The sequence below is a fragment of the Oratosquilla oratoria genome, chromosome 22, assembly GCF_046742065.1.
Source record: "Oratosquilla oratoria isolate Oo_2021 chromosome 22, ASM4674206v1, whole genome shotgun sequence".
In the NCBI taxonomy this organism is placed as follows: Eukaryota; Metazoa; Arthropoda; class Malacostraca; order Stomatopoda; family Squillidae; genus Oratosquilla; species Oratosquilla oratoria.
In genome coordinates, this window is record NC_134798.1 from 7,797,205 (window position 1) to 7,822,155 (window position 24,951).

Here is a 24,951-nt window from a genome sequence, read left to right on the forward strand (position 1 = left end):
TGTCCTCTTGTTTCTCTCTTGTCCCATTTCAATAGGTCATCTCTATTGAGAACTTCCATCCCTTTCATAATTCTGAAGATGGTCAACAAGTTGCCTCTTTCCCTTCTCTGCTCCAATGTTGACAGCTGTAATTTCTCCAATCTTTGTTCATATGTCAAATTTGATAGTGTGGGTGCCATCTTTGTTGCTGCTCTTTGGATTCTTTCTAATTTCTTTGTGTTTTTCTTTGTGCTTGATGCCCACATTGATATATCATATTCTAGTTTTGGTCTTATCAATGTAGTAATTATTTTCTTAACCATCTCTTCATCCATGTAGTCGAAGGCCACTTTCATTGATCTTAATAAGTTGTAAGTCTCTCTGAATAATTTATTTACATGTTTGTCAGGTGTCAAGTCACTTGAGATGATTACTCCTAGGTCCCTCTCTAAGTTTACTTTCTTTACTACTTTGTTTCCAATTGTATATTTTCCCAAAACTCTATTTTTGCCTCATCCAAATTCCATTATGATACATTTCTTGATGTTGAAGTTCATCTCGTATTTCTGGCTCCATTCCCATACTTTATCCAGGTCATCTTGTAGCGATCTGCAATCTTCTTCTGTTTTCACTCTCTTGAGTAATTTGGCATCGTCGGCAAAAAGAAAGAAAAAAATAATAATAATAATGTAACAATTTACTCCTTCGTCCATATCATTTATGTATAAGGTAAACATTAAATTAGCCACAACAGAGCCTTGGGGGACGCCACTTTTTACATCTTCCCATTTCGAACTTTTGTCTCTAAGTACCACTCATTTTTCTCCCAGTTAAGAAGTCCTTCATCCATTCCAATAGTTTACCTTGAATTCCTCTAATTTTTTCCAATTTTACTTGTTAATTTTTTTGTGTGGTACCTTGTCAAAAGCTTTCTGCAAATCCAGGAAGGCGCAGTCTGCCCATCCATCTCTTTCTTGTATTATCTCAATTAGTCTCAAGTAAAAGCAGATTAGATTTGTGGTGCACGATCTTCCACTTCAAAAACCAAATCGTTCGGGGTTTCTTATTTTGTTTTCTTCCAAGTGTTTGGTTCATCTGTTCCTGATAATCTTTTCACATATTTTTGCTACTGTGCTTGAGGGACACCGGTCTAAAGTTTGTAGGATCTTCCCTGTTTCCTCTTTTGTGTATTGGTACTATGTTTGTATCTTTCCAATCTTGTGGTACCTTTCCCTCTTTTAATGAGGAATCTATTATCTGTCAGTTCATCTATACACTCTTTCAATATCCAATTTGCAATTTCATCTGGTCCGTGTGACTTTCTGATATCTAGTCTTTTTATTTGGTCTCTTATTTCCCTCTGTGTTATTTTTATTTCCTTCATAATGGGTGAACTTTCTAGTTGTTCATCCTCCCCGGGTTGTGAGCTCTCAATTGTAAAAACAGACCTGAAATGTGTGATCATAACTTCTGCCATCTCTGTGTCGTCCATGTACTCTTTATCTCCTTCATGCAATTTTACTGTATCATGCTTATCCTTTAGTTTGTCATTTATATATCTGTAAAAGAGTTTTGGTTGATCCTTACATTTGTCTATGATATCCCTTTCATATTCTCTTTTTTCTTTCCTGCGTATGTTTACATATTCATTTCTAAGTTTTTTATATGTTTGCCATTTAGATGTTTTCCTATCTTTTTTCCATTTTTTCCAAGCTTTATCTCTCCTGGCTTTAGCCTCACTACATCTTTTGTTGAACCAACATTTTATATAAATTTCTTTTTGTTTCTTTTTTGGTACATATTTGTTAACTCCCTCTTTATAATTTTCTTTAAATATGTTCCATTTGTCATCCATATTTGTTTCCTCTTTAGAGAACCTATCCCAATTTGCGTTTTGGAAAAATTTCCTTAGTTTTACAAAGTTCGTTTTGTTGTACATAAATCTTCCTTCTCTATGTTTATCATTTCTATCTATGTTGTTCTGTTCTTTTAATTCAAACTCTATTAGTATATGGTCGCTTTTTCCAATTGGTGTTTTATACTCCATTCTGTTCACAATATCTGGTTCAGAGGTTAATATTAAGTCTAGTGTCGATGGTTCCTCATTGTTTCTATATCTAGTATTCTCCTTAACCCATTGTGTTAGAGTGTATTTGATGGACATATCTAGTAGCATGTTGCTCTAGAGTTCATCTCCCCATTTAACTGTCATTTCTTCCTAAATTATGTCTTTTGCATTAAAATCACCCATGATTACTATGTTTCCACCTTCTTTCAGTAACTCGTTTAGCACCTTTATTGTTTCTTCCAATAATTTTGAATGTTCACTATTGGACCGTGCATGGGTTTTTGGTGGTACATACACTACTACAAATTTTCTGCTTTTCATCTTTTTGTTGGCAATTTTAATCATAATTACTTCTGTATTTCCCTGACCTTCGATTATCTTTGTCACATTTAAACCTTTTTTGGTCAATATCATGACACCTTGCTTATCAGTTCTGTTTTTCGCCCAGGAGAGCTGACAATTGTGACTACTCCCTCTCTCCTTTTGTTAGTTGGTGACAAAGATACAAACTGGCAGTGAATTACTTAAAGGGAAATGATCCATTTACAAAAACAAGAGAAGAGAAGAATCTTGGAGTGATGATCATGAATATCTTGTCACCTGTCATATCTATTGATGAACATAAAAGTGTCTTTTTCTCTTTATGGATGAGGTGATGAAAAAAAATATATAGAATGCCTGATATGCTTGGTAATTTAAATATGTAGCAGTGGTGCAGTTTTCACATCAAGTAAAAAATATAAACAGGATTCAAAGAGGAAGTATCAAATTGGTTCTAGCATTGTAGATAGAATGTATGAAGAGAGATTCAAAACACTGGATTTGCCATGATTGAAAGAAATAAGAGAAAGAGGTGACTTGCTAGTAGTGTTTAGATCTTGAAAGGCAGTAGATGAAATTGACACATAATTTCTTGCTCTAGGACAAAAAAGAGCCGTGAGGTATTGGGAATAAACTGAAAATACCACATGTTTAAGGGTTCTCAAGAAAGTTTTCTGTATTGATGAATGAACTTAGGAATAATGTACAAGTTAGAATAGTCCAAGGTAAGACCATTAGATTAGCTACCTTCCTGTAAATTACAGATAGATATATACACAACACAAACAGCAGTCTAGCATTCTTCCCAGAGATGTCTGTTTTAGGAGTGAAGATTGTTACTGGCTACTTGGGATATGGGGTAAATGGTGCAAATGGACAGAAGCTAATGGAAGTGATAGCAGTAAGAGGAAGATGGGTAGAGTATTCTAGGGATTTGTTGTTGTTGTTGTTGTCGTTCCCTAGACTGTCTGTCCGAGCAGTCTCGTCTCCCCAAGGAAGGCCACAGCCGAAACTGGGTTTTCCCACAAATCCTTTATAGAGTGAATGTTGTGTTGTTTGCGTGCATGATTGTGTATAATGCAGTCTTCCATTATGTGTTGTATGGTATGGGGTGAAGTGTTACATCCTGGGCAGCTGTTCACAACACGGTCGTCCAGCCTCTTCTGGTAGCTTAGAAGTGCTGGGTGGTGACCGCATCGCAGTCTGGCCAAGTGGATTCTGTCCTTACGTGGGAGAGAGGATTCAGAAGGGTGGATATCAGGGGGTCTGGCATGCAGCAGTGTGTTGTCTTTCAGTGTGTTAATGGAGCGGTGAGTGATATGATTATGAATATGTTTCCGGAGGCTGGTATTTGGTGGTTGTGGAGGAAGAGAAGAGAGTATCTGTGTGTAATAAAGGTCTTTGGGTGTAGTTTTAATGTTTCTTGGTGTGTGTGGGTGTTCTGCTTTGTAGTGTAGCGGGTGTGATGTGTTTGTGGTGGCTGCAGCAAGTGTTTGTGTGCCTCTCATGTCGAGGTGGTCCTTGACTTTGAGGACTTTTGTTTCATGGTGTAAATGGTCTGTAGGTGATGTATTTGTGCAGCCTGTAATTGTTTTTAGGGCTTTGTTTTGTATGATTTGAAGGGTGTTGTGGTGTGTCTCACTGAGATTAGGAGCCCATGCAGGACTCGCATAATTCATCACTGAGCGTATGCATTGTTTGTATATTGTTATATTAGTTTCTTTGTTTTGTCCAAATGTTGTTCCAGTGATTGACTTAAGTGCGTTAAGTCTAGGTGTGCATTTGTTTTTTATGTTTGTGAGGTGTTGTTTGAAAGACATGGATGTATCGTATGTTACACCAAGAATTTTCGGTGTGTTTGTGTGTGGTATTAGAGTGTTGTTGATGTAGAGATGAGGTATGTATTTGTGTTCTTTTGTCCAGTTGGTGAGAAGTGTTGCTGTAGATTTGGTTGGAGCTATTTTGAGTCTGTTTGTGATGAACCATGTGTTGAGTGTGTCAAGGTAAGGCTGGATTATTTCTGCAGCTTTGTCTGTGTTACGATGTGTGCAGGTGATTGTTATGTCGTCTGCGTAGGAAGAGATTTGTATTTCTGAGGTGTCTGGCGTGGGTAAGTCATGCATGTATAGATTAAATAATGTGGGGGATAGAACTGAGCCCTGTGGTACTCCGTTCTTAATGTTTCTGATGTGCGATGATTGGCCATTATATGACACATGAGCATTCCTGCCTGCCAGATAATTGGCCAGCCATCTTTTGGTGTTATTGTGCATGTCTGTGTTATATATTTTATTTGTTAGGTTGTGGCGGGGGATAGCATCAAAAGCTTTACTAATGTCCAATGTTATAAGAAGTGTTCTGTGGTGGGGCCTATCTGAATTGATGCCATCTAAAATTCTTTGTGTGAGGTTTGTCAGAAGAGTGTTTGTGGAGTGTAGTGGCCTAAAACCGTGTTGTGAGTCAGCAAGGGGAATATATGGTGTGACAAGTTTAAGTATTAGGCGTTCAATGACTTTAGAAGGGGTGCAGAGAAGTGTGATTGGGCGGTGCGATGTTGGGATTGTTGGGTCTTTGTTCGGTTTTGGAATGGTGATTATTTTACCATGCTTCCAGATGTCGGGTATAGTGTTGTGTGAATAGCTGTAGTTTGCAATGTTTGTGAGTGCGTGTATACCTTGTGGTCCAATGTGTTTTAGGTGGATGTTGCTTATGTTATCAGGGCCACAGGCAGATGAGTGCTTGAGACTATGCATTATGAGTTTTGTCTGACTGTCTATGAAGGGTGTGTAGTCTGAGTCTGTGGGAAAGTCTTTCTTACGTCGAATGGTGCGTCGGTCGTCAGGGTGAGATGTAAGATGGCTCGTCTGTGCAAAATGACGTATGAGTGCGTTTGCTTGTTGTCTGTTTGAGGGTAGATTATCTGTTGTTGTGTCCAGTGATTTGTTGAATGTAAAGGAGGATATTGTGGCTGTGGAAGATGCCAGGAAAATGACTGATGGGAGAGGAGTATGATAGGCTTATAGGGAGAAAACATGAAGAGATGAAAACTGGCAAGACACATAGGTTAGATCAGTAGTTCTTAACCTTTTGATTACTCCAGACCCCCAATAGATTGCCCAATATGGTCCCATGTCCCCTTCACTCGACTGTCAAATTAATCATCACCATTCCTAATTGTTGCCAGTATGACTTCCAAATATGTCAATAGCTTGTCTAACAACCTATGTTTCGCTGTGCAGGTGTTCTTTTTAACCAGTCTTGCCATATCATATTTGGATCTAAGATGAGTTTCCCCATTTTTTATTATGGTTTAAAGTCCTCTTTTTATTCTGACCTCATTTTTCTGCCTGTCTGTCATCCATTTGGGAGTATTACTATTCTTCTGTATTGATTTGGGGGGAATAAATTTATTTTGTGCATTTAGAATTAAAGCTGTTAGGTTACTTTGCATTTCATCCAGATTGCTGACTGAGCTGTTGACCTCGTGCTTGTAAGTGACTTGACCCAAGATACGCATATTACCTACTGTGACCTGACACCTGATTATGCTAATGACGTCCAGGCTTACCATGTGTCTTACCCTGTCACAGCCCCCTGGGTTGGTCTCATAAAAGCTGGCTCTCCTGAAGTCTGGTACCAGAAAGTTATACTATTTACAGTGGAACCTCACTTAACAAGCATAATTTGTTCCCAAATCTTACTTGTAATGCAAAACACTCATTAAGTGATTTTTTTTTTTTTTACATAGAAATCCATGTAAAATACAATAATGTGTCCCATGATTAAGAAAAAATACCCAACAATAATATGTAATAATGTCTAAGTAATACTTTTTTTTATTAATATAAAATAAAAAAAATTAATGTACAGTAAATGAACCTGTGAAAGAATAAATAATTAGTAAAATAAGATAAATACTGTTACAATTTAAGAAAAAAAGAAGGCAGCTCCTGGTGCAAGGGACACAGAGACAGGGGAGAGGATTATTTGGGTGAAGGAGAAGACTCTTCCACCATAGGATACTCTTGAGTTGCTGCTATAATAGTCTGGACTGACGACTTACTAGCTTTAAATCTTTTAGAAACAGTGGCACAACTAGCACTTTCTTTAGAATCCTTTTCCACAAGAAAGCTGTGTAGAGACATTTGTTTTTGTCTATGCTTCAAAATTTGGCAAAAATGCCACACATCATTATCATTAAATGAATTTGTAGCGCACATAGACATTGCCTTATCAGGGTGATACTTCTCAATGTACAATGAAACAGTTTCCCGTGCTTTAAGCATCTCCCTTATTGCACTGGAAGGTTGTTACTCTTCTGAAGCTGTTACCTCTTCCTCCCTTGACAAAATCTCCACAACTTCTTGCTGTGAAACTAAATGCAACTCCATAAACTCTTTGCTGGTCAGCTCCTGTCTATGCTCTTTCACAAGATCATTGATGCTGTTGTTATCCACCTCTACCCCCATGGTCTTGGCCAAAGACACGATCTTGTCGACTACAGGCTCCACAGCCACTGACTCAAACCCCTCAAAGTTGCATTTGACAACACTGTTCTGCCAAAGCTTTTTCCAAGCCAAAATAAGGGTTCTCTTGGTGAACCCCTCCCATGTCCTGATGACCATCTTGAGGCAGGCAACAATGTGGAAGTGGTCTTTCCAATCCAAAACTCTCAGAGAGTGAGATTGGTCGCCACAGTCACCTCAAAACAACACTCGAAGAGTGCTTTGATGTAGATTTTCTTAAAGTTTGAGATGACTTGCTGGTCCATAGCCTAGAGTAAAGAAATGATGTTGGGAGTTAGGAACTGGCAATGCCTTCTTCTCCACTGTTATATAGGTTCACTTTGGCATCTTCCAGAAAAGACCTGTCTTGTCACAATTAAAGACTTTCTGTGGCAGGTAACCCTCAGAATCCGCAAACTTCCTAAAGACACTGATGAAGTTCTCTGCTGGCTTTGTGTCAAAATTTACTGCTTCGCTGTGACTCACAACGCTGTGGATACCAGTTCTTTTAAACTTCTCAAACCACCCATGGGTTGCCTTGAATGCTTCTTCTTTGTCTATTGCTGTTCCTGGCATTTTCTTAATAAGGTCAGCAAAAATGATTTTCACCTCAAATTATGCTCTCGTTAATAGTGTCACCTTGTATTTGATTCTTGTTGATCCATATGAGAAACTGTCTTTCAACATCGTTAAGTATATGTGGCCATTGCATAGATATTCTTGTCACTCCTTTTGAAGCATCTGTCTCCTCAATCTTCTCCTTGTTCTTGAGGATAGTGCAAATTGTTGATATAATCTGATTGTATGTATACCCACTCCTCGTTTAACGACCTACTCGGTTAACGACAACTCGGAGTAACGACGGGCTTTATGACGTCGTTTAACGTAAATCTCCCGAAGTTACGACGTCGTGTACGATAATTAAGTTGGCTGAGGCAAATTTGTATAATGTTATAAATGAACTTGTACGGTGGATATTAGCTGTGAGGTAAAGTGTTCTGAAGCTTAGGTCTACATTACCATCCTGCAAGCTGCAAAAACTACCTGGGGTACAGTATATACCGGTAGTGGTAAATTTTTAGTTTCGACCATGGGCGCAATATAGCAATAGAAAATTAATTATTAATTTTGTAAATTATAATGTATCAACGTAATATGCAATTTTGTGAGCGGAAATAAAAAAAAATGCTAAAACAGATTTCGTAAGTAACGAAGTCATGTCGGACGAATGGTACACCATGTTTGTTATGCTAGATGCCGATGTCGAAGAAATGAAAGGATGATAAATTAATTCATCTAACCTAAGCTAAACTAACCTAACCTGTGTTTAATAAATCATTACCTGCAAATTAAATGTCATCCGGCTCGTCCTCGTCGTCGTCGTGAGAGACGTTGGCAGACGACAAGATGGCGTCCCGAGCCTATGCTACCGACTTCGTTCATTAGCATATTTTCTTGTAGCAAGGTATTTTTTACTTTCATTTCCGCCCACAAAATTGCATATTACGTTGATACATTTTAATTTACAAAATTAATAATTAATTTTCTATTGCTATTTTGCGCCCTTGGTCGAAACTAAAAAAATAACCTGGTATTCAATATGGAATGTCAGCATACGCGGATTTGGTCATATACAGTACTTTTAGGAACCTAACCACCGTAAACAGTAAATAAAGCTTTAATGTACTGTATAAAAGAGGGAAAATACACGAAAATAAAGATACATGTATTGCTGGACATTGTACATACAGTACATGTATGTATATGTATACACTTTTGCTTAACGACGGCGCGCTGGTCCCAATTGTCGTCGTTAAACGAGGAGTGGTTGTACATACTAGGTCAACCATGCTCACACCTCGTTCTCACTTCTTAGTGATTTTATGTTTCACTTCTATGGTGATTTGTCTTCTCATGTCCCTGTCTTCTTGAGTTTTTTTCTTTGGGGGCATTCTTAAAAGGGTTAAACTTTGCACTGGCTAAAAAAAATCACTAATGCATCTGGACACACATTTGGAAAATGTACACTCACAAGCAACACTAAGATGCTGGCAGAACAAGTGGTAAACACAGACTGATGGCCAAGCTTCCTGGTAACATGAACAAAATGTTTACTCCCTATATGTGTGATACATATATAGCTCTCATCACTGGCTTCATACTGAATGTATATAACAAATTGATCTATGACACATTATTTCACCACTAATCAACATTAACATTTGTTTTGTATCCAATTGTGTTTCATGATCCACTTAGTTACCACAATGTAATTACACTATGGTTGGAAAATATCCAGAATTACGCCCACAGATAATTTTGTTACAAAAACATGTTTTCTACTGTTTTGGACAACTAAGATAGTTTTCCTCTATGATACTTTCATTGAATATGTATTTTTGAGTGTGCACCCCCTACAATTTTACTGGTAAAATATTCCATATAGAAACTGGGTTTTATACCATTGTGGACAATTCTGTGACTAGTTCTATGAGAATTCTGTTAGAAATGCCTAGTTTTCGAGGTATGCCACCCCCTTCCCCTTCATAGTTTTGGGAGCAAGAGCCTGAGAGCTGGGAATCAGGGGTTTTGGGTGGGGAAGTACAAGATGAGTGGGTAATTCTAATCTAACCAACTAAACCAAATCTAACCTAGCCTACCTAAGCCCACACATGCATAACCTAGTAATATAGCCACAGTATTCAAACTAAAGGCAGGAGTCATGGCTGATATTCCTGCACCACATCTAAGAAATTTTGTTTGGAATAATCAGAAGACTTTACATGAGTAATGGGACTTGTGTGAGGGTTGGGAATGTAGAGAGTGAGTTATTTGAGGTGAGGGTGGAGTTGGATCTGGGTTGTGTGATGTCATCATGGTTGTTCACTGTGTATATGGATGTGATGAAAGAGGTAAATGCAGGGCTGCTAAGCTGGGTATGGAGTTGGTGTGTGAGAGTGGAGGGACATTGGAAGTGAGCCAGTTGTTTTTGGATGACACCATACTTATGGCTGAGTCAGAGGATAGACTGAAGCAGTATGGGAAGGTGTGTGAGAGGATCAGTCAATAAAATCATTGCTCCTGGTCTCCCTTGCCTTCAGGTAAATGGCAATGGCCTTTGGGCAGGTCCACAAGTCACTCAGCAAAGATATATTGTGTTGTCTAAGGATTGTTAGTGTGGGGTATTGTAGTATTTACATAGTTGTATTTACCTAGTTGTATTTTGCAGGAGAAGAGCTATGCTTGTAGGGACACGCAGTTGTATCTTTCCGCATCCAGTTCTTTCTTAAAGTCGTGTATTGTTTTAGGACTCACTGTTTTCTTTCAATTTATTCCATGTATCTGTCACTCTATGTGGAAAGCTATTCTTTTTCAGATCTCTTCTGTAACTGTCTTAAGTTTTTTCTTGTGTCCCATTTTTCTTGTGTTTCATTGTGTCCCATTTTTTCTTGTGTCCTATTTCTACTGTCCCATTTAAGTAGATCATCCCTGTCAAGGACTTCCATCCCTTTCATAATTCTATACAGTATATGGATATAAAATTGCCTCTTTCTCTTCTTTGCTCCAGAGTTAACAAGTTTAGTTTGTCTAATCTTTGTTCATATGTCAGCATACTGAGTGTTGGTGCCATCTTTGTTAGTGCTCTTTGAATTCTTTCTAGTTCATACTCTAATTTTGGTCTTATCAGTGTAACTAGGATTTTCTTCACCATATCCTCATCCATGTAGTCAAAGGCCACTTTCATTGATCTTATTAAGTTGTAAGGTTCTCCAACTATTTTGTTTACATGTTTGTCTGGTGTCATGTCATTTGAAATGATCACTCCTAGGTCTTTTTCTGAATTTACTTTTGTAACTTCTTTTGTCCCAATTTTGTATTTACTGGATATTCTATTTTTGCTTTTTCCAAATTCCATTATACTACATTTTTTAATGTTGAAATTCACTTCGTTCTTTTTACTCCAATTCCAGACTTTGTCCAGATCTCCCTGAAAAAATTTACAGTCTTCTTCATTACTCACTCTATTCAATAGTTTTGCATCATCTGCAAAAAAGTTTATGTAGCATTTAATTCATTCATCTATGTCAATTATATAAATAGCAAACATTATCAGAGCCAATACAGAGCCTTGGGGTACTCCACTTATCATGTCTACCCATTTTGAGTTCTTTTCTCTATCACTCATTTTTCTTCCTTTCAAGAAGTCTCTCATCCATTCCAATAATTTTCCTTGTATTCCACCTATTAATTTGATTTTTCTTAATAGTTTTTTGTGTGGTACTTTGTCGAAAGCCTTTTGTAGGTCCAGGAAGGCACAATCTGCCCAGCCATCTCTTTCCTGTATTCTATGTCCTCTGTGTGGTGATTGCATTTGGGGCTGTTTGAATCTGTGGCCAGGCATATTCTAAAGACACAATGAAAATAAATGTGGGTAAAGTAAGGTTATTAGATATATTGTGCAAGGGGTGATGGTGGTGGTGGGTTGGAGATGAGTTTAAAGGGTGAAAGGCTGGATGGAGTGGAGAGGCTTAAATATTTGGGGTCACACATAGCAGGGATTGGAGGTGGTGAATTATAGAGTACGTTAATGTTTGGGGGGATTGAAAACATGTTAGAAATAGTTATCTGTGTATGAATGCAAACAGGAGTTTGCACCCACAGTGCTGTGTTGGAGAGGGTGGGGGACTTGGAATATGGAGACAGAAAAGTAAGACTAAGTGTGCGTTAGATGAAATGTTTAAGAAGTATGGCAGTTGTTGCAAGGATGAATATAATAAAAAAAAATGGGAGTGAGGTAGAGGTTGGGATGTGGAAAGAGCGGAGTTGCTCAAAAAGTGCTAAGGTTGTTAAGGCACATGGAAAGAATGAGTGAGGAAAGACTACAAAAAAGAGTGTGGAAAGCAGAAGTGGTTGGAGGGAACTTGAGTGAAAGACCAAAAAGAGGTGGATAGGTGGAGTGAAGGGTTATTGAATATGAAAGGAATGTTTTTTCAAGCAAGAGAGAGTACAGAAGGTAGGGATGAATGGATAATAGTTGTAAATGAATAAAAGCAAGTTCATTGTCTGAAGGGATGATTAGGGATGATTTTCTGGTTTGCTGCATAAAATTCTTTTAGTGGATAAGGAAGAGGAGGGTGGGGTTCATTATATAATTAAGAAGTGGGGATAAACCAACTCCAGTTGTCAAGCCCCGCTATGGAAGTAGTACCATTCAACATAATAGTGCTTCATATCCATGAGGTACTATGATGGGAGGGACAACAAAGGGTTTTGGATGTGTGTAGGGTGTGTGTGTGTGCTTTGACGCAACCACTTCTCTTGTAAAGGGGAAAAGGGCTTTTGATATATGTATAGTATGCATGTACTGCGAGACTGGGTTTCCTGTTTGTCAAATACAAGGTGAGATTATTTTTATTCATTTTTTCTTATCCAGTTATACTAGGAGCCATCAACTTGTCCCATATAACTTAGGACCACTGGTTTTTACAACCACTTTGTGCTATTATTTATGTAGCAGGCAGTGTAAAATTGTCTAAAAAAGTGAATTTGGTTCAATTAGCACAGCACAGTAATGCATGTACTTATTTACAAGTATGAAAAAAATTGTAAGAGATGGATGAAATACTTGAAGGAGAAAGGAAAGATGGTTGACAATTTGGATTTGGAAAAGGAAAGTTTTGTGAAGTCAACAAGCTAAATTTTTATTTAAGAGTGGTTGATATGCTCATGAAAGAGATAGGTGGTTTGTGTATAGGTGGATCTGGAAAAGGTATTCGACAAAGTGCCATGAAGGTAGAGAATATAGAAGGCCTCTACAAACTTGAAATTGAAAGATGAAGGAGATTGTAAACTGATGCTGGAAGACCTAGATAAAGTTCATGAATGGATCCAGTAGTGGTAGATGAACTGTGTAACTATGCCAAAGAGAGAGAGAGAGAAAAAAAACAACAATGATAAATAGTCAAAGGAGGAAAGTGATTCAGGGATTTTAATCAGGAATGATCTATCACTAGAAAGTCATATAATCTAGTATATTCTTGTTGAAATAGCTTATGAACATTTGGAGCTTTTATTGGTCCAACAATATCATTATTAAACAAATCTTGTATTAATTTTATTTGGGTTTAGAAATGACACACAACATCCATTTTATATTTTGATGTTAAATAGCTTCACACATGTTTCTTGTCTCTATATGTCATTAGGCTTCTTTCCCCTTATAACTTTTTCATAGTTACAAATATTATTTTAGGGATCAAATGATGATCTTACAAGATGGACACAAGAAACAATTGTGTAGTAGCTGCCCACATTCAAAACCCCTCAACATTATTGTCACCTGACAATGCCTGTGAACCAGGCCCAAGATACCTCTGTTGTAGGTATTTCCTCCACCTTTTTATTTTAGGAGAGCTGACAACCACTGGTCCCTTAATTGTATTATGACAAGATAGTGACAGAAAATCCCGCACTAATACAATATAGACTACAGTTCAGTTTCTTTCCAGAGAGCTCTATTGTAAGGCCTAAGTATCATTGCCAGCTGCTGTAATTATCTAATCGTATTTACCCAATTGTGATGCATGAGAACAGCTATAGTTGTAAGGTCCCATCTCATGAATTCCATTTATCATACCTTACTTTAAGTTCATCTGGTATTTGTCTGCACTGTATAAACTTTTAGGCCATTCCATCTGTATGTAAAACTATTTCTTGATAACTTTGAGGATATATATATATATATATATATATATATATATATATATATATATATATATATATATATATATATATATATATATATATATTGAAGCTTGTGATTATATCCTCCTGAGGTTCTCCTGCCCCATGCCAAGAGATCATCTCTGTCTAACTTCTCACCTTTTAGGGCCCAAAAAACTTCAATAAAATGGCCTCATTATCTTTGGTCTTTCAAAGATGGTAGTACCATTTTTTCTAGCCTTTCATTGCTGTGGGGCAACAGGTTTCCAATTAGGGAAGCTTGAGGCAGTAGTTACTAGTATTTTTTATATAGTTTAATTTTTTTTTTCCAGCTCTACAGACGAGTTTACATCATAATAGCTGTGTCAAGGCCCAGGTTCCATTTGTTGGGCAGTGACGTGTTACGCAAGCTGCTTTAAGGACCAGAGTAGCACACATAGATCTTGCTTCACAGTAGAGGTACAATGTGATTTACACTTGATTTTCATATAGAGGGCATTCATGAAGTTTTGATGGATGCTGATCATGCTTTAGTGTTCCATAAATTTTATTATGGTTTGTCAAATATTTTTTAATTAATAGATCTAAAGCTTGGCTTTTTAAGACTTGACTTCATTGTCAGGTTATTTTTCAGAGCATATTGCATTTTATGAGTAAATAATTTTCTGCAATACAATTTTTTTTCCGTTTTGATGGATTATCATTAATATCTAAATTTTTTATAATTGCCAGAACAAGTGTATAATCTTGAAGAAGAATAAAACCAGTAACGTAGACATTTGGTCTTTAAACTGCGTCACTTTCTTTTCAGTTTTGTTATTTTAGATTTTATTCTAAGATTTCAAGTGTCATTTTTTCTTCAATAATGCATTTACTCTGCAGGATCTTGAGATGATGGACGGACGCCTATGTCAACCTTATGAAGGCCAATTGATCAAGTTCACTAATGTAGTTAAGGGCTGGCAGGGGCGATGGTTCTTTCTGCAGCCTGAAACAGGTCGACTGGAATATTACCTGGTTAGTGTTATTCTTGAATGTGCTCATAATTATTGGATCTTACATGAAGCCACTGAATAGGTAAGGGTTGTCTCATACAAAGAGAATTATATAACATTTTGTAGAATGAAATGGTTAAGTGCAGCAACACTTCTCAGATAGGCTTCCTGTTGTGGTGTGGAAGTTTCTCTTGGCAGATTAAAATCATCTGGAATTGGCCATACTGAAACTTTGTATGGGTTAATTATTATAGTCTTAACCATGTAGAAGAATGAAGGTATATCCCAGCTGAATGAAATTTGTCATTAGCTAGAATGAAATCAAGTACATTGATACTTTTTATTGGGTTAAACACTTTGAAAGAGGCATTTTTTGTGCCCCCCTCAAAAGATAGATATATAGAATACAAAAAAGTGACTTATATGGAGTATAATTTTTTTTTTTTTCACATCTTGTTTACCATTATTTATGAATCAAGATGGCTGAATAAGGGAAAAATATCCTCACCCCCTTCATTCTTATCACACTTGTCTCTTTCACCCCTTCCTGCTTAAACCACATGAAAATTGCACCTCATTTCTTCCCTACCAGTAATATCTCTGTCCCCAATGTCCTCTCATGTTATAGATTAACTCAGTTTGTTCATTTTTCTCCTGCTGGCTCTGTCATCTATCCACATTTTCTTCTGTTCACCATCCTGACTGATCTTTTATAGCTTCATTCACCTTATCCACTTTCTCTTTCCTTGGTCTTCCCCTCGCACCTTCAAAGATATCTATCTATATACCAATGACTTTTCCTGCCTTATTATGAAGGTAGCCAAAGTGAGAAGGTATATACCCAATCTCACCCATTTCATCCCCACCCATTCCACTTCCATCCACCACCCTTTGCTCCCTCTCACTGAGCTTCTCATGGATGACAGGTCATCCCTGTATCCCGTCCACTGCCCTGGGTCAGAAGCAGTGCAGCAAGATGTAGCACATCCACAGTAAAGCTGCTTCACTTATTGTTGATCTCCACTCTCTGCCCCCTTATACATACATATACCAAAGGCTTTTTTCCCCTTACACGGGGGATAGCCAAAAAGAAAAAGCCATAGAAATCACTCCCACCCATTTCATTTCCCATATATTCCACTCCCCTCCACCCTCCTCCCTCTTATCTCGGCACCTCCTGGATGACCGGTCATCCCTGCATCCTGTCCACTGCCCTGGGTCAGAAGCAGTGTCGCAAGACACAGCACATCCACAGCAAAGCCGCATCATAAATTCGGCAACCCCCCCTCATGCAGAAAAGGAGAAGACGGGGAGAAATCCCTTTGGGCTGCGTCAAATTTTTTCTCATACATACTTCCTCACCCCCCATCCCCCACCCACTCCCCCTCATGCATCACAGCCTCATCTATACACAACCCTTCTTCATTCACCCCTATCTCCTGTCCTCTCCCGTCCTTCCTCTACAGACATTCCTCTCTTTTGTAAAGCCCCTTTCACCCCATCCATCCATCTCATCCTAGGACGCCCCCTCATATTCACTCCTTCCACCTCCGCCTTCTACATGCTGTGTCAAAATATCATTCACACATAACCACTCCCTTGCATCACAGTATCATCTATACACAGCCATTCTCCACTCACCCCTATCTCTTGCTTTTTTCCTTCCTTTCTTAACAGACATGCCCCTCTTGCTTAATGTGCCTTCCACCCCATCTATCCATCTCATCTTCTGTTCCCCCTTCATGTTCATTCCATCCACCACTGCCTTCCACACCTCTTATACTAATCTTTCTTCACTCATCCTTTTCATATGTTCAAACCATCCTAATACTCTTTCATCAACCCTATCTGCTTTCTCCTTTTCCACTCCTGCTCTCCTCTTCACCTCATTTCTCACTCTATCCAGCCTTGTAATCCCTACCATACTTCTCAGACATTTCATCTCAGATACATTTAAACTTTTCATCTCTGCCTCTTTTAAATTCCATGTCTCTGCCCTGTACAGTGCTATCAGCACAATCCATTCTCAAATGCCTATTTTTCATGGCACTTTTTAATCCCCCAAGGCACTTGCTCCTCTCAATCTACCTCCACCTCCACTCCTCCCTTTCCTGCCACATGCAACCCCAAGTACCTAAAGCTATCCACTTCTCCCAGCCTCTCTTCTTTAAAACTTACTTCCAAATTGTTGCCTTATTCTTCCCTGGTACATCTTATCACCTTGTTTTTACTCACATTTACCTTCCCAAACTCCATCACTAACTCCCTTAATCCCCTTCTGACCCTGCCACAAGTGCAGTGTCATCAGCAAACAACAACTGGGTCACCTCCTACTTTTCTCCATTTTCTTTAATCATCTACAATCCCTTTCTCATGACCCTTGCATTTACCTCCTGCACCACCCCATCCATATACACATTGAACAGTCATAGCAACATGACACATCCCTGGTGCAGTCCCACGTTTACCTCAAACCACTCACTCTCTCCATTTCTAATTCAAAGAAAGGCTCTACTCTCATATAAACTCTTAATTGCCCTTAACAGCTTCCCCTGATCCCATATATCTGCAAAACCTTCCAGCAAAACTATCTACTCTCAGCTATTCTCATAGCATAACACCACACATGGAAAGAATGAGTGAAGAAAGACTAGTAAAAGAGGTGTGGAAGGCAGATGTGGAGGGAGTGAACATGATGGGACGTCCTAGGATGAGGTGGATGGATGGGGTGAAGGGGGCTTTAGGGAAGAGGGGAATGTCTGTTGAAGGGGGACGGGAGAGGACAGAAGACGGGTGTGAATGGAGAATGGTTGTATATGGATGATGATGTGATTGCATGAGGTGGAATGGGCAGGGGGATGGGGGGTGAAGTAGTATGTGTGAGCAAATTTTGACGCAGCCCGAAGGGATTTCTCCCCGTCCTCTCATTTTATGCAATGGGGGGACGGAGAGGGGGGGGTCGCCGATTTAATGAAGCGGCCTTGCTGTGGATGTGCAGTGTCTTGCGACACTGCTTCTGACCCAGGGCAGTGGACAAGGTGCAGGGATGACCCATCATCCAGGAGGTGCTAAGATAAGAGGGAGGGTGGAGGGTGTGGAGTGTATTCAGGGATGGAATGGGTGGGAATGATTTTATGCCTTTTTCTTTTTGGCTACCCCTTTTGTAAGGGGGAAAAGCCTTGGTATATGTATGTATAACACCACCTTAAGTTAATTTTTTCTCCTAGCCCCAACTATGCTTTAGTCCATTCACAAGTCTTATAGTTATTTACTTTATAGTATTTGATAACTTCATGCAGTCCTCAAACATCTTGATTCCACTGCTTCCACAATACTTTCCTCCCAAAAATTCAAGTAATTTGACTAATACAGGAAGATAATTTACTTGACCTCTTAGTTTCTATTGTTGACTTTGAAGTAGTCTCCTTAGTTGTGTATACAACAGTCCCATATATTTTTTTTTTTTATAATTCATGCATCTTTAAAAGTATTCCAGCATGATATTCTTGAGCACTTCCTGTGATTCTTTCTAGATTTCCTTAACCCTGTCAAAGTTATAACCATATAGCTGGAATTTTAATTTCTTCACCACTTGTTTCTGGAAAATTCTTATGACAGGGTAGACAGGAAGGCACTGTGGAAGGTATTGCAGATATACGGGATAGGAAGAAAGCTTTTAGGAACTGTCAAGAGTTTTTACGAGAGTAGTAGAGCGTGTGTCAGGATTAGAAATGGAGAGAGTGAGTGGTTTGAGGTAAAGGTGGGACTTCGTCAGGGATGTGTTATGTCACCCTGGTTGTTCAATTTATACATGAATGGGGTGGTGTGAGAGGTAAATGCAAGGGTGGTGGGTCAGGGATTGGAGATGGTTAAAGAAAATGGAGAAAAGTGGGAGGTAAGCCAGCTGTTGTTTGTGGACAACACTGCGATTGTAGCAGGATCGGAGAAGGGATTGAGGAAGTTAGTGACAGAGTTTGGGAAAGTGTGCGAAAGAAGAAAGTTGAAGATAAATGTGGGTAAAAGTAAGGTGATGAGATGTACAAGGGGCAGCAGACTGGAAGTGAGTATTAAGTGAGAGAGACAGGAGGAAGTGGATAGTTTTAGATACTTGGGTGTGAATGTGGCAGGAAAGGGAGTAATGGAGGTGGAGGTGTAGAATGTAGATTGAGAGGAGCAAGTAAATGCCTTGGTGTATTAAAAAGTGTAATGAGAAATAGACATCTGGGAATGGACATTAAGAGAAGGTTATATGAAGGAGTGATTGTGCCGACAGCACTGTACGGGGCAGAAACATGGAACATAAGAGAGGAAGAGAGAAGGAGTTTGAATGTGTTTGAGATGAAATGTCTGAGAAGTATGATAGGGGTTACTAGGCTAGATAGAGTGAGAAATGAGGAGGTGAGGAGGAGTTGGGAGATAGGGTTGATGAAAGAGTATTAGAATGGTTTGGACATATGGAAAGAATGAGTGAAGAAGACTAGTAAAAGAGGTGTGGAAGGCAGATGTGGAAGGAATGAATATGAGGGGATGTCCTAGGATGAGATGGATGGATGGGGTAAAAGGGGCATTGGGAAAGAGGGGAATGTCTGTTGAGGAAGGACGGGAGAGGACAGAAGATAGGTGTGAATGGAGAAGGGTTGTGTATGGATGATGCTGTGATGCATGAGGGGGAGTTGGTGGGGGATAGGGTGTGAAGAAGTATGTATGAGAAATAAATTGACACAGCCCGAAGGGATTTCTCTCCGTCTTCTCCTTTTCTGCATGAGGGGACGGGGAGGGGCGGTCACCGAATTAATGAAGTGGCCTTGCTGTGGATGTGCTGTGTCTTGTGACACTGCTTCTGTCCCAGGGCAGTGGACAGGATGCAGGGATGACCCGTCATCCAGGAGGTGCCAAGATGAGAGGGAGGGAGAGGGGTGGAATATGTAGGGGATGGAATATGGGTGGGGGTGGTTTCTGTGCCTTTTTCTTTTTGGCTACCCCCTGTGTAAGGGGGAAGGAGGCCTTTGGTATATGTATGTATGACCAATATTAAGGCACTTATCATATCGTACAACCAGCTTTTGAATACCATCCTCGTAGAAATCTGCTGCCTGATGAGAGAACCACTGCAACACAGCTGTTTTGACATCATCATCATCATGGCACTGACCACCCAGATGCTTCTTCAAGTGCGTGTTTTGTTGCCTGTGACAATTTGGCTTAAAAACTGATCACCTTCCTAGCTATACCGCTCTAGGAAAGTCAAAGAACTGGCTAAACGTTTGCTTTTGTGAACCTCCGTCAGCATTTTTGATACCCAGTGTGAGCATAAATTTCGATAGTGTAAGTGTTCTGTCACAATTTCATAAACCACGCTTCTTGACACTTCAGGAAACTGATCAGATAACGACGAAATCATAAAGTGTCTGTTTTCTTTCACTTTTTCATCAACTTTCCGCACCAAACCATCAGTAATGAGTGAAGGTCGTCCACTGTTCCTCATCATGCACATTTGTATGGCCATCTTTAAAAGCTCTCACCCATTTCCACACCATCACTCATAATATTTTCTCCATACACTTCACTGATCTGATGATGAATTTCAGCTGCTTTCACACCTTTAGCAGTAAGAAAACGAATCACAGTGCATATTTCACGGTTGGTGGCATTCTCAATTGGAGTCATTTCAAATACTCACAAACAAACTTAAACATGGTTAAATGATTCCATAATGGCAGCTGTGGCTAACCAAGAGATAGCGGTACACAATGCGCATTTGCCAAGTGCCGACCGCAGTGCCACAACAGAGGAATTTCAAAACTGTATTTACTTAAAAAACATGCATCATGTGTGTGTGTATTTACCTAGTTGTATTTACCTAGTTGTATTTTACGGGAAGGGGAGCTATGCTCGTGAGGTCCCGTCTTCATATCTCATTTTATCTAAACTATTTTTAAATTCATGTATTGTTTTTGCACACACCACTTTCTCATCTAACTTGTTCCAACTGTCTATTGCTCTGTGAGGAAAGCTGTTCTTTTTCAAATCTCTTCTATAGTTGTCTTTTTTTATTTTCTTTCCGTGTCCTCTTGTATTTCTGTCATCCCATTTTATCAGATTCTCTCTATCAGTAATTTCTATGCCTTTCATGATTCTGTAAATAGCTATCAAATCTCCTCTCTCTCTTCTTTGCTCTAGTGTCTGTAGTTTAAGTTTTTGTAGTCTCTCTTCATATGATAGTTTTGAGAGTGTTGGTGCCAGTTTAGTAATTGCTCTTTGTATTCTTTCAAGTTTTTTTATACATTTTTTTGTACTTGGTGACCATATCGTTGCTGCATATTCCAATCTTGGTCTTATCAGGGTGATTAGGATTTTCCTCACCATTTCTTCATCCAGGTATGTAAATGCCACTTTGATTGTTCTTATTAAATTATAAGTTTCTCCAAAAATCTTATTTATATGTTTCTCAGGTGACATATTATTCATAACAATGACTCCCAGGTCCCTCTCATTTTCTACTCTTTTTATTCCTTCTTCTCCCAAATTATATGATCCTGTTATTCTGTTTTTGCTTTTTCCAAATTCCATTATACTACACTTTTTTGTATTGAACTCCATCTCCCACTTCCTACTCCATTCTTGTACTTTATTTAGATCTCTCTGTAGTGATTCACAATCCTCTTCAGTTTTCACTCTTTTCAGTAGTTTTGCATCATCTGCAAAGAAGCTCATATAGCTTTCAATTCCTTCATCCATATCATTAATATATATAGCAAACATTATTGGGGCCAGAACTGTTCCCTGCGGGACACCGCTTATTACTTCATTCCATTTTGAGTGCTGATCTCTTATCACTACTCTCATTTTTCTTTCTTGCAAAAAGTCTTCCATCCAATTTAGCAATTTACCTTGTATTCCTCCTTCATATTCTAATTTCTTAAGCAACTTCTTATGTGGTACTTTGTCAAAAGCTTTTTTTAGGTCTAGAAATGCACAATCAGCCCATCCATCTCTTTCTTGTATTATATCTATTAGTCTTGAATAGAAACATATTAAATTGGTGACGCATGATCGTCCTTGTCTGAATCCAAATTGCCTTGGATTTAGTACGTTGTTTTTTTCCAAGTATTTTACCCATCTACTTTTGATAATTCTTTCACATATTTTTGCTATTGTACTTGTTAGAGAGACTGGTCTATAGTTGGTAGGTTCTTCTTTATTTCCTCCTTTATATATAGGTACTATATTTGCTTTTTTCCAATCTTCTGGAACTTTTCCTTCTTTTAAGGAACTGCTTATTATGCTATGTATTTTGTCTGCCAGTTCATTCCTACATTCTTTCAGAATCCAGTTTGCTATTTCATCTGGCCCATGCGATTTTCTGACATCAAAATTACCCAAGTGTGTCAATATTTCATTCTTCGTTACTTCTATTTCTTCCATAGGGGGGACTTTTTCCTTCCACTCAATCTCTTCAGGTTGTATATTTTCCCTTGTAAACACTGATTTAAAATGTTTGTTCATAATTTCTGCCATTTCCATTTCCTCAGTGTATTCAACTCCTCCTTGTCTTAATTTCTCCAAGTCTTGTTTGTTTTTCAGTTTATTGTTTACAAATCTGTAGAATAGTTTTGGTTGATCTTTACACTTTTCTATAACATCTTTTTCATATTTTCTTTTTTCCTCTCTGCACTTTTGTACATATTCATTTCTATAACCAGTATATATTTTCCATTTTTCAGGTCTTCTGTCTTTTTTCCATCCGGTCCAGGCTTTGTCTCTTTTGTCTTTTAACTCCCTACAACTTTTGTTGTACCAGCATTTTACATATTCTTTTTCTTGTTTTTGTCTTGGGACATACTTTTCCACTCCTTCTTTGTAAATTTTTGTCAAAATATTCCATTTCTCTTCCACTGATGTTTCTTCTTTGTATATTTCTTCCCAGTTTTCTTGTTGGAAGAATTCTCTTATTTTATCAAAGTTTGTTTTTTCATACATCATTCTTCCTTTTCTATATTGTTCATTTCTTTTCATATATTTTTCTTCATTAAGTTCCAGTTCAATCAATATGTGGTCACTTTTACCTATTGGTGTTTTATATTCAATCTTGTCCACTATTCTAGGTTCAGATGTAATTATTAAGTCTAGCCTCGATGGTTCTTCTTCATTTCTATACCTAGTGTTCTCTTGTATCCATTGTGTCATTGAATGGTCAGTAATCATCTCAAGTAGAGCATTTCCCCATGAGTCATCACCACTCTTTACTGTCATTTCTTCCCAGCAGATTTCTTTGCAATTAAAGTCGCCCATCATAACTATTCTTCCTCCGTCTTCCATTATTTTAGTTAATGCTATCTTTGTGTCCTCTAACATACTTTTATGTTCACTCTCCTCCCATGAGGCTGTTTTCGGAGGCACATAATTGATCACAAATTTTCTGCTCTTCTTATCTCGGTCTTCCACTTCTATCATAATCATCTCTACTGTATTCTTTCCATATATGACACCTTTCACGTTTATATCCTTCTTTGTCAGGAACATAACTCCACCCCCTTGTTTTTTCTCTCTGTTTCTAATCCAATAATTGTATGTATCATGTCCTACACTGTTGGGTGGTAGTGGGCCTTTTAATTTTGTTTCTACAATTCCCATTATGTCCGGTTCTTTTTCTTTCAAATAATCATTCAGTTCATTCAATCCTGTTATCAATCCATCTATATTTGTGTAAGACACTCTTAGTTTTCTGCCACTTCCATTGTGTTCTCTGTTTCCCTTATGTTTTTCTTTAGTATGTCGAACTGCTTTATTTTCATGTTCACTACTCTCCAATAGAATCTCTCTTTCTCTGACTCCGTTCTTTCCTCGTTTTTTGCCTTAGCTTCAATTCTTTTCTGCTTTTCTGCCTCTCTTTCCTCCTTATTCATTTCTCTTTTTATCCATACCTTTTTATATTGATCATTTGTTGCTAGTTTCCCTGTCTTGGATAGAATTTTCTCTGCCGTTGTTTGTGACCTGAATTTAATCTTAATTGGTCTGGTCTTATCTGTACTATATTTTCCGAGTCTGAATTTTTCCTCAATTTCCTTTATAATTTCTGGTTCATCTTCCTGGACTAATTTTAATAAACTGCTTACCCTTTCATTTTCCTCCTTGATTCTTGCGGTTCTATCTGGGTTATGTTTCTCTTCCATTCCTAATATAATTATACATTTCTTTTTGTCAGCTAATTCTCTTACTATATTCTCCTTCTGTCTCATCACTTTAATAACTGAGTCTTCATTATGTTCTTTCAATTGCTGTTTGACTATGTCAGTGAATGAAACCTTATTCCCTTCTTGAGTTATTCTCCAATTTTTAGCTTCTGTAGCTATTTTCTCACTGTTTTCATTACTATTCTTCTTCAATTTCTCATTCTCCTCCTTTACATTTCCTAACTGTCTTTTTAGGTCCTCTACTTCTTCAGTTAAGTTTCTGTTAGCCTTCTCTAGTTGTTCCAATCTTTCAATTCTCTGGAAAATGGAGTCTACATTACCTAACTTACGTTCCAAGTCCTCGATCACCTTATCAACTCTCTCCTCTAGTCTTATCAGTCGGGGGGGGGTTGTGTCCCCCCCACCCTCTTTAAATCCCTGGAACATATTCTCGTCACTTTCTACTGTATTTCTCCTCTCTATACTTCTAATCTTTACATTTTTATTTGCCATTTCGTCATCCGGTGGTCGTTTCATGTTGACCTTACGCCCGTCTGCCTGGGCCAAGTCCTCCACATCCTCATTTCCTTCCATTTCCCCAGCAATCCCTCCCCTTCTCCTCTTTTCCTACTTACCTACTGCCTCACGAGCAATTTCCCCCCCCCTGCAAATACAAAAAGGCACTTCTCTTTGCGTTGGTATCCACAATCTGCACTTTTCTTCAGAGCGTTCGTCAAGCCGTCCGTTCGTTGAAAGTGTGTGTGTGTGTGTGTGTATATATATATATATATATATATATATATATATATATATACATAAATACATACATACATACATACATACATACATACATACGTATACCACGGCTTTTTCGCCCCTTACAAGGGAAGTAGCTAAAAAGGGAAAGGCATAAAATCATTTCCACCCATTCCATCCCTGAATACACTCCACACCCCTCCACCCTCCCTCTTATCTGAGCACCTCCTGGATGACGGGTCATCCCTGCACCTTGTCCACTGCCCTGGGTCAGAAGCAGTGTTGCAAGACACAGCACATCCACAACAAGGCTGCTTCATTAGATCAGCGACCCCCCCCTCTCCGTCCCCCCCATCGCATAAAAGGAGAGGACGGGGAGAAATCCCTTCGGGCTGCGTCAAAATTTGCTCACACATACTACCTCACCCCCC

The 24,951-nt window shown here is 38.6% G+C and overlaps 1 protein-coding gene across 7 annotated transcripts in view; it reads left to right on the top strand.

Moving 5' to 3' along the window:
* The window catches only part of LOC143037418 (oxysterol-binding protein-related protein 11-like), a 174,189-nt gene that overhangs the window by 37,731 nt on the left and 111,507 nt on the right, over positions 1 to 24,951 (top strand). For 5 of the 7 annotated variants that reach the window (XM_076205570.1, XM_076205575.1, XM_076205576.1 and 2 more), the window contains exons 2-3: positions 13,929 to 14,055; positions 14,479 to 14,613. In XM_076205570.1, the coding sequence (XP_076061685.1) occupies positions 14,488 to 14,613 (126 nt within the window). In that variant the 5' untranslated portion in view covers positions 13,929 to 14,055; positions 14,479 to 14,487. Of the gene's footprint in view, positions 1 to 13,928; positions 14,056 to 14,478; positions 14,614 to 19,673; positions 19,763 to 19,875; positions 19,896 to 24,951 lie in introns of those variants that run through there. The other 2 variants (XM_076205574.1, XM_076205577.1) reach the window with 2 other exon arrangements.